At 33.6% G+C, this 12,558-nt stretch overlaps 2 protein-coding genes across 5 annotated transcripts; one reads left to right on the top strand and one right to left on the bottom strand.

The window, feature by feature from the left end:
• The first annotated feature begins 2,345 nt into the window (after nucleotides 1-2,345).
• On the top strand, nucleotides 2,346-6,908 carry LOC129318196 (mitochondrial uncoupling protein 2-like). Of its 3 annotated transcripts, none has more exons than XR_008595190.1 (10): nucleotides 2,346-2,656; nucleotides 3,615-3,833; nucleotides 3,919-3,997; nucleotides 4,219-4,352; nucleotides 4,449-4,547; nucleotides 4,653-4,757; nucleotides 5,051-5,125; nucleotides 5,371-5,457; nucleotides 6,365-6,762; nucleotides 6,837-6,908. XR_008595190.1 is itself a non-coding variant. In XM_054962826.1 (9 exons), the coding sequence occupies exons 1-9, from the start codon at nucleotides 2,576-2,578 to the stop codon at nucleotides 6,392-6,394; spliced, it is 909 nt and encodes a 302-aa protein (XP_054818801.1). In that variant the 5' UTR covers nucleotides 2,346-2,575; the 3' UTR covers nucleotides 6,395-6,908. The 3 variants fall into 3 exon arrangements, 1 of the variants encoding a protein (XP_054818801.1); XR_008595191.1 differs by having other exon boundaries at nucleotides 6,833-6,908; XM_054962826.1 differs by having other exon boundaries at nucleotides 6,365-6,908.
• A 1,727-nt stretch (nucleotides 6,909-8,635) lies between these two features.
• On the bottom strand, nucleotides 8,636-11,036 carry LOC129318195 (protein GRAVITROPIC IN THE LIGHT 1). Of its 2 annotated transcripts, none has more exons than XM_054962824.1 (2): nucleotides 10,247-11,036; nucleotides 8,636-9,579 (listed from the first exon to the last, which is right to left on the bottom strand). In XM_054962824.1, the coding sequence occupies exons 1-2, from the start codon at nucleotides 10,932-10,934 to the stop codon at nucleotides 8,786-8,788; spliced, it is 1,482 nt and encodes a 493-aa protein (XP_054818799.1). In that variant the 5' UTR covers nucleotides 10,935-11,036; the 3' UTR covers nucleotides 8,636-8,785. The 2 variants fall into 2 exon arrangements, with proteins under 2 accessions (XP_054818799.1, XP_054818800.1); XM_054962825.1 differs by having other exon boundaries at nucleotides 8,636-9,576.
• Nucleotides 11,037-12,558: the final 1,522 nt, after the last annotated feature.

Raw genomic sequence — 12,558 nt, 5'->3', positions numbered from 1 at the left:
CGGGGCGCAAAGAAAATCAGACCAGATCGAGATGACTATTTTATTAATTAAAATTAAATTACCTATTTGGAAAAACAAGTGCTGCGAACAAGTCAATGTAATTATTTTCTCGTTGTTAAATAATAAATAGACAATGTCAAAAAGCAAGAAGCTAATGTTTAAATTTCTATTAAAAAAAATTCACATTTCATATCTATTCATATTTCAAATAAGATTATATTTGATTAAAAAAATATTTATGAGCAATAAAAAGTAGTTAATGGAATGAATGTCCTTTTCGAAACATTTTTCCATGGATTCATTTCTCATGCGAGAACATCACAGCTTTCATTGTTTTGAAAAGCAAGGGGTCATTAATCACATTTATTAATCTTATTCAACACCACACACACACGTTACGTTAGGTTAGGGTAAAAAAGCAGCCTATATACCTCTGATAAAATCAATTACATTGCTGGCCAGGAAAAAAAAATCAATTACATTATTATTTAAGAAAAGCTTGTTATATATTTAAGGTATTTGTTTCAATTGAATCAAAATATACGTATCTGTTAGAGATTATGTATTTTATAACAAATTCTTATTAGCGATATTATCAACACATCAAAATTCGCAAACCTTAATCTCACTGCGTACAAACATATTAAATATATAAAATTAGGAACATTAATTTTGCCCCTATTGTCTTTCGAATAACCGGGGCACAAGACCTAATACATCACCTTCGTATACTATCACGTGAGTAGCGCCTGTCATTTCTGCTCAATAAATGCTCGAGTGTAGGCATGCTCACATGCATTTGCATAATCACCGCCGTTAGATTCTCTCAGCAATTGGAATGTGCCATCTCCAATTCTGCACATTCTCAATTCACCTGAAAATGAAATAGCTGATACCTAGCTGTTATATCATTGGCTCATGTATGAAATGTAATTTATTTGAAACTGTATGGTTACTATTTATTTTTAAATTTAGATTGGTATAATTATTTTTAATACATATCAATTTTGTGATTAAACATTTAGATACCAGATATTTATTGATGTGTCATGTGAGTTGCTCTTTTGCGAGCTTACCAAATATTTTATAATTTTATTTTTTTAAAACAAAATATAAACTTTTAAAAAATATTTTCCATTTAATATTTTATTTATGAAGAAATATTAGAGACAGAAAAACATCATGACACCTTTTTTTAATGAAAGAATTATATTAAAGTTTCATATTAAAAAATTAATTATTGTAAAATTTATTGACAAATAAACTAAATTACACTGACATTGTTAGTGCAGTTTAGGTCAATTATCAATAAATTTTATAGTAATTAATTTTTTTTGTGTGGGATCTAATTGTAATTCTCCTTATTTTTATCAAGGTGTCTAATATTTTAAAATATTAAATCTCCTTTAAAAGTGTCTGATAAATTAGGATAATAGTATTATTTTTTAAATATCTTATTTTGCACTTATACTTCTTAACAAATGTAAAATATTTTTTAAAAAGTTAGTTGTTAAAAAATGTAAGATATTTTTAATATTTTGATATGTAATTATTACGTTTTTCCCAAAAGTGCCTTAATAAATAAATTATTTTATATTTATTTTAAAACAAAATACTATATTAAATAGAATTAAATGTAAAAAGACAGTGTTAATTTAAAAAAATAATTACTTTATTGAGAATTAAAATTTGATTGAAAATATTTGATATTTTTTAACAAAAAAAAATATACTCATGATTGGGCTTTAATATATGCCAGTAAAAAAAGTTAACAAAAACCTTTTCAGTATCTTTTTATGTTTTATATAACTAATTACATCTTTATTTCTCCTTGGCAGAGATTCCCCTTGTCTAGCACTAACAGTCAACTTGATGAAGAAGAACATTATCCTGTAACAAACCCAAGTCATGAGAAACAAGAACCTCTAGCGTTAGTGTTCATCCATTTCTTTTAAAATTAATTGAAAAAATGAATAGTGTATTCTCTAAAAGGCTAGAACTACAAAATTACAACCCTTCACTGATGAAATTCAACTAATCCAATCTAGCTTATTTCCAATATCAATGTAATGGCTTTATTATTGGACGATTTACAAGTAATGGCTTTATCACTGGACGATTTACAAGTGCTTTTTTTAATCCCGAGACATGTCATGATTTTTAGGAGGCTCTTTGTATAAAAAACTCAACAAGGATCAGTTATATAGATTTTGAAAATTGGTTAACATTTAAAAAAGAAAATCATATTTCGTGAAAGATGGCTTAAAAAATATGCTGAAAATTGGTCACATGAAGCACAAGTGAAAATGAAATATTAACTAATGGCGGCCACAGTAACTTCAAAATAGCCGGGACGATAATTACTGGACGCCGTGAAACAGCAATCGGCAAACCAGAGAGCCTTCATTGATCTTCAATGGAATGATGTGCTTTCTCCCACTTCCCTTTCATACTTTTTGTTTGATTAAGACCATCACATCAAACAAAACCTAACCTCCATATTTAACTCATTCGAATATTCATTTCGTCTACACAATTCACCGTCCTCCTTCTAGATTTCTCTCCTCCGGATACAATGCCAGATCTCAATTCCGGAACCCAGATCTCGTTTTCCCAGGCTTTCTTGTGCAGCGCTTTTGCTGCTTGTTTGGCCGAGGTAACTATCAATCTCCTTGTGCTATTGTGAATTTTGGCGTGTTTATTGGTCTGATCGTAAATGCATCCGCTTTAGCTGAGATCAGCAGTTGAACTGATTCGTATCAGTTGTAAGATCTGTGAGATGGGCTCTGAGCTGATTGTTGAACTAGGCTATACTCAATCTCGTTGAAATGAGTGGGGAAATTGTGAACATGATGAACAAATAATCCGCGTGCAGCAACATCATATTAAATCAAACATTTCTGATATCTACCTGTCCTTAAAATGGAAAATTTCTATCTGCAGAATGAAATAGATCAGAGAAGTACATAATTAATTTAGATATGAATGTTGGTTGTGTATGAGTAGAAAATTCCGGGGGAAGAATCAGAGCTGCACCAAATGAAGAAATTCATAATACTTGTCATTCCTTTAATTTAAGAAGCTTCTTATTCTGAGCAATGATACCGTGTAAGTTATATAATTCAGCTTAATGAAAAAAAATCTATAGATGCAAGTTCACTCATTCAAAGCATTGCGTTTCTTTTCATGCTATATGAACATATCCATAATGGAGAGGACAGGAACTATTCATAATCACTCGATACTTCTTAATGAGAACTACCGGAAGTCTATTTTGGGAAAACACTGGAAGGGTTCTTAATAAATGAATGGAAGTCAGTAACTGGTTTCTAGTGGATAGATTTTAATTGAAGTTTTTAAATGAAGTTGCAAATCATACAAAACGCTTATTCGCATACATCTTTCCTGGTTTATACTGGATAGATTAATTATGGTAGAATATTGTCATTTCATTTTATACATGTTTACATATGTCCTTTCTGCTCGTTTACATGTTCTGTAGTGTTGATAGACATCTTCATGTTTGTGTATCCTAAGTATGTCTTAGGAACTGTAGTTTGCTACGATCATAATTGGTAGTTTTAATACTGTGTTTCTGCTTGGATTTGGTGTAGTTCTGTACTATTCCTCTTGACACAGCTAAGGTCAGGCTTCAACTCCAAAAGAAAGCTGCAGCTGGCGATGGAACGGGCATACCTAAATATAGGGGCTTGCTAGGCACAGTTAAAACTATTGCTAGAGAAGAAGGCTTATCAGCTTTGTGGAAAGGCATTATTCCTGGTTTACATCGTCAGTTTTTGTACGGAGGCTTAAGAATTGGGTTATATGATCCTGTGAGTATAAATGTCTTCCTTTTTTGAATATGACCACGTCGTTGGGAGAACATGGGTTTGCACATATAAACTGCACAATGGACAGGTCAAAATACTTCTTGTTGGTAGTGCATTTGTTGAGGAGATCCCCTTATACCACATGATCCTTGCAGCTATGTTGACTGGTGAGTCCTTTGGAACAGTCTCTTTCCTAAAATTTTGTCTATACAATTTCATCAACATGTGTGACACCTCTAAGAGCTATCCGCATACTTGGGAACCAAGAGAAATGATTAATATAAATGAAAACTTGCAGTGCGAAGCTTTAAAAGTGTTATTTTTTTCCCATTATTGCCACATCAAATGCATTGGATATGCATTATGAGTAGCTTTTAACTTGGAACAGGTGCTCTGGGAATCATGGTTGCTAATCCAACTGATCTAGTCAAAGTAAGACTTCAATCTGAAGGACAATTGCCAATGGGGGTTCCTAGGCGTTATTCTGGTGCCATGGATGCTTATTTTACAATTGCGAGACAGGTGGGACTCTCTGACGATGAATTTTGTTTTGGTTCTTTCGATATTTTGATAATATAAGTATATTTTTTGTGTGGTATAACTTTTTTGTTAAATTAGGAAGGATTAGGGTCTTTGTGGACTGGGCTTGGGCCTAATATAGCACGGAATGCAATTATAAATGCTGCTGAACTAGCTAGTTATGATCAAGTGAAACGGGTAACCCCACTATAGTGTGTTGAAGTTTTGCGCTATAATTTTGTAGATGTAGCTTTACGGAAAATGTTAATCGCAATGCTGCTCTGATTCTTTATACTTATGCAGACAATTTTGACAATTCCAGGGTTCACAGACAATGTCTTCACCCACCTCCTAGCTGGCTTAGGTGCAGGTCTCTTTGCTGTCTTCATTGGTTCTCCGGTGGATGTGGTAGGTGCTCCCCCACCCTCCAAAAACAAATCCCTTATCTCTACACTACATCTAAGATTATCATCTTAATGGCATGCGTATTTATACAAAAGGAGACAAAAAATGACAATTCAAAATTGGAATAGAATATTTATCTTCAAGCATTATCACAAGATTCATTTTGATGTTCCATGGACCATGGAGGTTTCCCGATAAACAATTTTGAATGAAAATCATTATCTTATCATATGAAGCAACTGTATCTCATTTCTAATCTGAAAGATGATGATTTGTCAATGCTTATAACTTTTTAGGTGAAATCAAGAATGATGGGAGATTCAACGTACAAAAACACTCTTGATTGCTTTCTCAAGACATTGTTTAATGAGGTCGGTGAAATACTTCGACACAACTGGTTCTTCAAAATGATTTTATTGTAGTTGTATTTGCACCTGGAAATCTTTAAACCAGTGAATGCCAATATAACTTTTAGTATTCTCTTCGAGGAGTCTGAACATAATTTTCACTTATTGCTTCTAGCTTTGCTGCCTTGATTAAGAAGTTATTGTATAGATTCTGTAGAAGTTATCTACACCGCTGAGCAATATGAACTCATGGCACGAATCTATTGCAGGGATCTTGGGCTTTCTATAAAGGTTTCTGTCCTAATTTTGCTCGAGTGGGACTTTGGAACGTGATTATGTTTTTAACTCTTGAGCAAGTAAGATATTTGTATTTATTTGCTACGGTGACTGTTTAATGTTGTGTAAATCTAGCTATATTGCATATTGAAACTTCTCTAACTGAAGGGTCTCATGGATTGCCTTGTACCTATCTAATTCATGCTACATAATTTAGGGACTTCTTGCTTAAAAATAATAGGGATCATCTGAAGAAAGAAACTCTAAGTGAGAAACAGAGCAAAACAAGGAGTGTGTATGATAACCACTTCCTTTCTATCCACTCCAACCCTCCCCCACTCTCTCTCACACACACACTCTCTTTAAAGATACTTCATAATCCTCTTATTTTATAGGATCCCAATCCCTTAAAGGAGCTACATATTTATTCAGGCTCATATTTATAAAGAGCAGGTCAGGTCTGTTTTGGACAGTTCAATCCTTTTTTTCTTTTGCCCAGCGGAAATTTTGCAAGTCAGTCTGAAGGAATAGGATGTTGGTCCCAAAAAAAAAAAAAGAGTCTGAAGGAATAGGATAAATTTAACACAAATTTATTTACTCGAGAAAATGCCTTTAGGTATCTTTTGTTTTTCACTTTGATCACACCCACATAAAGTAAAGCTGCTAGCTGGAACTTGCGGCACTGTGTCTTTCAGCTAAGTTATATGATCCCACCTCCAGAGTCTAGACTGACGCTTGTTGGTAGTGAAGTCAGATTGTTATGACTTATGTCTTATGGGCTTCTTTTTTCGGGTGATAAATGATTGTGGATAGCCTATTTTATTTTTGGCCAAAACCTGTGGGTGGCCTAGAAAGTCGTGAAAGAATACCCTTTATTCTGGTGGATTGAACTCGCTTTTACATGGTATCATAAATAAATGTCTTTGACTACATGATTCTGCTTGTTGTCAGTTTTGAAAGTTCTCAATATGTACTTCATATATGCAGGCCAAGAGATTTTTCAGGGGACCGTTATAGTTATTCTCAATGATTCTGAGATTTCACTAAGCAGACAAACTGCCCTCCCGCTTATGGTCTTCAACAAATTTGTTCGGTGAAGGCAGCCTATTTTAGATTTGTTTCAAATCTTATATTTTTGCCACTCGGCGCCTAGGTTTATGTGAGCGTATTCTTATTTCTTAAACATCGAACAGGCAGCCTATCATATTTACATTTGGGCCCAATATTCTCTTGTTAATGCATAGTCAATTTGGGGGGGGGGGGGGGGAGAAAATGGTGGACTCAATTGACACGCATGTCTCTCTTTCCTTGTTAGAGGTAAATAAATGGTGAGATAAAGAAAGTGATTGTGCAACAACTGGAGAATTCAGGTTTATGTATTAGAGGTATGGTGTATTATTATCATTTTTCTATTACTGGGGAAGAAGCTACTTACTCCCCCAATTTGTTGCATAGACAGGTAAAATCAAAGCCTGTGGCCCTGTACCTGTATGAAAGAAGAAATCAATAAAAAGTTGTTACTCTCATCATGCATTCACCTTGTTCGTCATTGATAGTGCGGCTGGGGTAAGTTTGCTCACTGTGACCCTGTGACACCTGAATGCCATTAGAGTTTAGACTAAATAAATCAAATATTTTCCTTTATTTAAAGTCGCATGGCTTATTTCCTTGTGATAAAGCATTGATTTAAAAAAAAATTATAAAGAGTAATTAATTGAGCAGTTTCAAATCAATTTACCTTGGCATCAATTACTTGGTCATCTATACGTGCCACAAAGGATAGGACTAGGAATTTTCCTCCTTGAAAGGAGTATGTGTCATTGTGGCATTAAGCCACTGGTTACTTCCCTATTTGTTAAATAGATAAATAAAACCAAAACCTTTTTTTATTTATTTAGCGTTCATTGTACAATCACCTAATTCATCAAATAACTCTAGCAAAAAAAAAAAAATTCAAATATATTCCTTTAAAGTAGCTGGCAAAATCTCTGCAATCCCCATTGATAAAGCGGATGGGTTGGCTTGCTCACCGTTTTTTTATTTCTTTGAAGTTGCTTGGTCTTTTATCTTGAGACAAAATATTGATTTTCTTTAATATTAAAAGAACAAATGGGTTGCCTTAATCATCAAGAAAACTAGAAAAGCATAAGTATATCTAGTCTCTTTATATTTTTTTTAAATAAAAAGATCAAATTTTATTAAAACTACAATTTCACGCGACAAGATATTAGTTATCATCTATTAGATTTGATGCGAATAGTTGGCTAAAAAAATGATTTGATGGGAATAAGGGTTGATTTGAGGGAAATTGAGGAAAAATGAAGGGGATGAAAGATTTTAATGTGCTTGATTTAGAAAAGATGGATAAATAGAGTTATAAAATTCTGTTAAAGGAAAAAAAATGTAAAAAATAAAAAATAAAAAATTGTAAAAAAATTACACTTAAATCTCACAAAAGAGATTTAATTATTAAAAGATCTCAAAAAATATATAAAATACTCGTAAATTTCAAATTCTGCTAACTTACAATTGAGTAATAAGTATTTATAATTTATTATTATAAGTTGTTATTTTCCTTTACAAGATGTAAATGCTTGCTGCCCAATTGTAAATACTCTTTGTTAAGTTGTAAATATATTTTAATTTTTATGTGACCTCTTGATAATTAAATCTCTTTCTTAAAACTTAAGTGTAATTCTTCCTAAAATTTATTAAAAACTTTGATAAAATACTATGACATTCCTTCTATTTTATTAAAATTACATATATCACATTTTTGTTTTTAAAATTGACACTTTAATCTACTTTTTAATATCATTAGAAATATCCCGTTAAAAATCTTAAAGTACTTAATTTTTTAATTTGTAATTGTGTTGAAAAATTTAAAATTATTAAACTATCTTTACAATCTAATTGTTACAGTCTTCCCCCTAATTTAAATCACCTTAAAGTAACCATCCCGAGGGCAAATACAAAGGTATTTAGAAGATTAGATTTATATTTATTTTTTTTTCCAGAAAAAATATTAGATTTAGATTAGATAGATATTTAGACTAGATTAGATATAAAATGATTACATTAAATGCTCAAACTGCCTAGATAACTAGAAAAGGTGATAAATAAAAATGTCGAGACTCTTCTGTGCACCCTGTTTAATGAATCTCAGAAAAGTACTAGACATGCCATGACAATCTTCAGGAACGACTACAGTACATCATAGCCACTTTACGAATTAGATCCAAAATCAGATGCTTCGGCTGAGCAGTTTCAAGTCAACTCCCCTTAAAATCAGTAACATAACTTCATGGTTTTGATATTACATCAGTACTAATCTAAGCAGCCCTTACGAGGCGGATGTCTTTATCACTTCATTAGCTCTTCTGAAACACTATCCCGACAGGGAAAACCTCATGCTCTAGCAATTAAATAAACCCTAGCCTTGACTACAGATCCATTTCCAAGCTTGAATCCAGGGCTAACCGGGAAGCCTACAATCTGACCGGCCGGCACTCGCCCACCGGAAAATCTCACTACGCTCTCCATATACTGTGAATGAAATTCAGCACCACGACTTGCCTCAAACTGACTTGGAGCAGGATTGAGCGAGAATGCCAGCAAATGAAGCAGCCAAACAGCCTTGGCCACCCCTAAAAACTCATTATAAAACTGACTCCTGGGATGGCTCCCGGTCGAAACCTGCTGGTGTTGCTCCAAATTTCCGAACAAAGACTCCTCCATCTTGGGGTGGACAATGGCAAGGTACTTCTGGGAGCAGAATTTGCCAAAGTGACATGATGGTAAGATCCCAAGGAGCTCAGTAGGATCCATAGACTTCATGTCATGATACTGGGTGAAGCAATCACGCTTGAATTGATCTGGGTTGAGGAGGGAAGAGAGACTTCCATCCATGTAGAAAGTTTCGTGGTCGAATCCTTGGAAGAATTTCCGGGAAATATAGGATTCTAGGGCATACTTGGCATGGTGAGCTGAGACAATGGATGTGGCAATGGTGATGGCTGAGGGATTGTAACTTTCTTCAGTGGCACTAGCTGTGGCGGCTTCAATGGATCTAACAGCAGCTGTAATATCCCAATGTGCATTGTGCATTAGAGAGAGAAGAAGAGATGTGAAGGACTTTGATGATTCTCTTACTTGCAACATTGCTGTTTCAAAGAGTTCTGGAGATGGGGTTGCTGCAACTGCTGCCAGAAGTTGTACAGAAAGGCTCAGATTTCAGTTTTCAGGCAGCAATTTTAATTTTAAACAGAGTTGAATTCTAGAGGTTGATGTGAATATTCTTTAGAAAATTAAGGCAGGGCATATCTTTAAAGTAGTTTATTCTTGAATCAACAGAACAGAAGAGCAAAAGAAATCTTCAAACTTTTCTGAATATTCAGGTTAGCCAAACAAAGTTTCTATCAAAAGCTATTCTAAAATAAAAGGGCTCTTCTTGTCTTGTATGTTATTTTTAATTTTTATCAATAACTGTGTCACTCATTTTCAATATTCAAGTTACGGTTAATATCGGAGAAATTTTGTCTATCGTGGTCTTGAACATACCCAAGAAATGCCATGAAAATGACGAACTGATAATTTGACGCCAAGCATAATAAACTCAATCCTGAATTTTGAAACTTTTCTCTGAAGCAAGCCAAAAAGTTTCTATCAACTAACTATATGTACTTTCGAATTTACCTCAAATCAAAAAGAAAATTACTCCTCGAAAGATTGAAATGGTAACGACTAACGAATAATATATTTGAAATAAACAAAGAGAACAAAAGAATCTAGAAACTTTCCTCTGAATTTTCTCGCTAGCCAAACAAAAAATCTTCCCAGGAGAAGATAATTTTCTATTTGTTTATTTACCTTGGATCTGACTGATTCCAAGCTTCCTTTTAGACTGAGATCTCCCAACCTTCTTTCCACCACCATTGCTCGAGAGAGTAACCACATTATCAAGCTTCTCTTTCAGACTATGAACCTCTAAATCCTTAGCCTTCACTTCCTTTATTAGATCATTCACCACCGCCTCGTACGGCGCCACCACCTCTCTCAGAGATCCCGTCGCCCTCCGCCGCACTTCCCTCCTCCTACCATTCTCGTCGACTCCACGCCGCCGCCGGAACCTCTCACGAAGCACCCCGAGCTTCCGCAGCTGCGCCACCACTGCCACGTCAGCAACCCTCATCTTCTCCGGGTCCCACGGGCAATGTGCCTCCTGCAAGCTCACATACGATCTCTTCATCGCCGATACGGCTTCGAACACCTCCTCCAGTAGTGACTCCATCTGCTTCAACTTCTTCTTCTCCCCCAATGCCTTGAGACTGGCCATTTTTCCTTCATCGCAGTCGTCGATTTCGTCTTCTTCCTCGTCTTCGCTGTCCTTGTCGGCTTCCCCATCTTCATCGACGTCCTTGTTAGGTTCAGATTCGTAGAGGAGATTTTCGTCCTTGTCGCCGGAAGAGTCATAGCGTGTATCGGCGAGCGGGTGGAGCAAGCAAGAGGCGGTGACCCTTTGGATCAGATCCGAGAAATTGGAGACCTTCCTCGTCATTGGTCTTAGTTATACCGTGAGGGAGTAGAGGAGAGTAAGACAGACACAGAGCAAACCAGACAGAATAGAATGGAAGAAGATCAGAAATGATGACAGATGAGCAGGACCACTCGCTCGTTAACGAATAATGCTAAATAACTGTAACCAAAAATTTCTTTCAACGTATCATTAATATTAATATATTATATAAAAATTATAAGAGGTAAACATTATTTATAAAATTATTAATATTAATAGTGCGACAAATCTCAAATTTTATGTAAGGCATAATGATCATCTTTAATTATAAAAAAAATTAAGAACTGAAAAAATTATTAAACTAGTTAAAATATTAGTTCAAAATTCAATGATTAAATGTAATTGACAGATAATCGTACCAGTTTAAATTTAAATTAATATAATCTAAAGGATACGTATAAAAGAGATTAAAAAAAATTAAACTAATAGTGGTCTTAAATTTTTTTTAATGATTTAAGAAATTTTTGTTGATCTTTTACAGTGATGAGAAGTGAGTGAAGAAAGTATGCGTAAAAAAAACAAAAAAAAAAAGAAATTTTATAGTAATAAATTTTAAAATTTGTTTGAACCATATGAATTTTAATTGATTTTTTTAATTTACATTAAATCTTACTATTAAAATGGTTCAAAAAGGGCCAGTTTAATTATTATTATTATTTTAAATTACTTCACCTAATGTGCAACTATGCTCTTCCAAATTGAGACATGATCATTTGGCCAAAAAAAATCGAGACAAGATCTAATTGTGTGTGTGAAACATGATTAACGAGCGAAGGCTAATAGAAAAGAATGGTCTCTTAATATAATATAGTGAACTGAAGATTATCTCTTTGTTATGAGAAGTACTTAAGTTTAGTGTTTACTTTTGACTTAGACAAGATTATTTTTAATAAAAAATAACGGGGGAGAAAGAATGTGAGTGAGGCCCCCAAAGGAGAGAGAAAAAAGTCGTGAATGTCCTTAAATAAGCGAAAGTTTATTTATATACAAGTTAATTGATAAATCTTTAATTATACATAAAAAAATCTTCAATTATTTATAACCTTTTTACTATTTTTCCCCTCTCTTTTGACAGTCCCCAGTGCCATTCTTCAGAGGAAAAAAGGGCGCGCATGATGAGGAAGGCACCTATAAAGCTTAAGTCATTTATTAAGACTGGTAAACATAGAAGATAAATTGCCCTATCGGCGCTTGTTTTGCTGAAGCTCAACAAAGAAACGCAAATGCCTCAAAACTTACATGATGTTTACTCCCACACTTGCTTGTAAGCCATCCTCTAAAAAATTGATGGCCTTTTTATAAGTTACCTTTTCTATTTTAAATTATTAGACACCTCTAGATAAAATTATATTTTTCAATGAGACTCATTAAATATACTTCACAGTTTTATTTTTAAAATAAAACTATAAATTTTTAAAAATACTGTTCATTTAATACTTTGTTTTTTAAATAATATTAAAGAGAGAGAATATAATAGAAAAGATAATATTAAAGAAGTATAATTAATGAAACTTTATTTTTGTTAAAGTGTCTTATGTTTTAGAATGTTAAATATCCCCCAAAAATATCTTATAATTTGAAATGAAGGTAATATTTTTGATGAAAA

The sequence above is a fragment of the Prosopis cineraria genome, unplaced genomic scaffold (assembly GCF_029017545.1).
Source record: "Prosopis cineraria cultivar Desert tree isolate PC_DT_omini unplaced genomic scaffold, ASM2901754v1 PC8, whole genome shotgun sequence".
In the NCBI taxonomy this organism is placed as follows: domain Eukaryota; kingdom Viridiplantae; phylum Streptophyta; class Magnoliopsida; order Fabales; family Fabaceae; genus Prosopis; species Prosopis cineraria.
The sequence above is the reverse complement of the archived record's forward strand: the minus strand, read 5'-3'. Positions and strand labels throughout refer to the sequence as shown.

What these genes read in the sequence shown, in the direction of transcription:
- LOC129318196 (XM_054962826.1), top strand. Translation starts at nt 2,576, where the DNA reads ATGCCAGATCTCAATTCCGGAACCCAGATCTCGTTTTCCCAGGCTTTC. An exon ending in CCTTGCAGCTATGTTGACTG is followed by an intron (nt 3,998 to 4,218) that starts GTGAGTCCTTTG and finishes AACTTGGAACAG; the next exon opens with GTGCTCTGGGAATCATGGTT. An exon ending in ATTTTACAATTGCGAGACAG is followed by an intron (nt 4,353 to 4,448) that starts GTGGGACTCTCT and finishes TTGTTAAATTAG; the next exon opens with GAAGGATTAGGGTCTTTGTG.
- LOC129318195 (XM_054962824.1), bottom strand. Translation starts at nt 10,934, where the DNA reads ATGACGAGGAAGGTCTCCAATTTCTCGGATCTGATCCAAAGGGTCACC. An exon ending in TGGAATCAGTCAGATCCAAG is followed by an intron (nt 9,580 to 10,246) that starts GTAAATAAACAA and finishes AACTTCTGGCAG; the next exon opens with CAGTTGCAGCAACCCCATCT.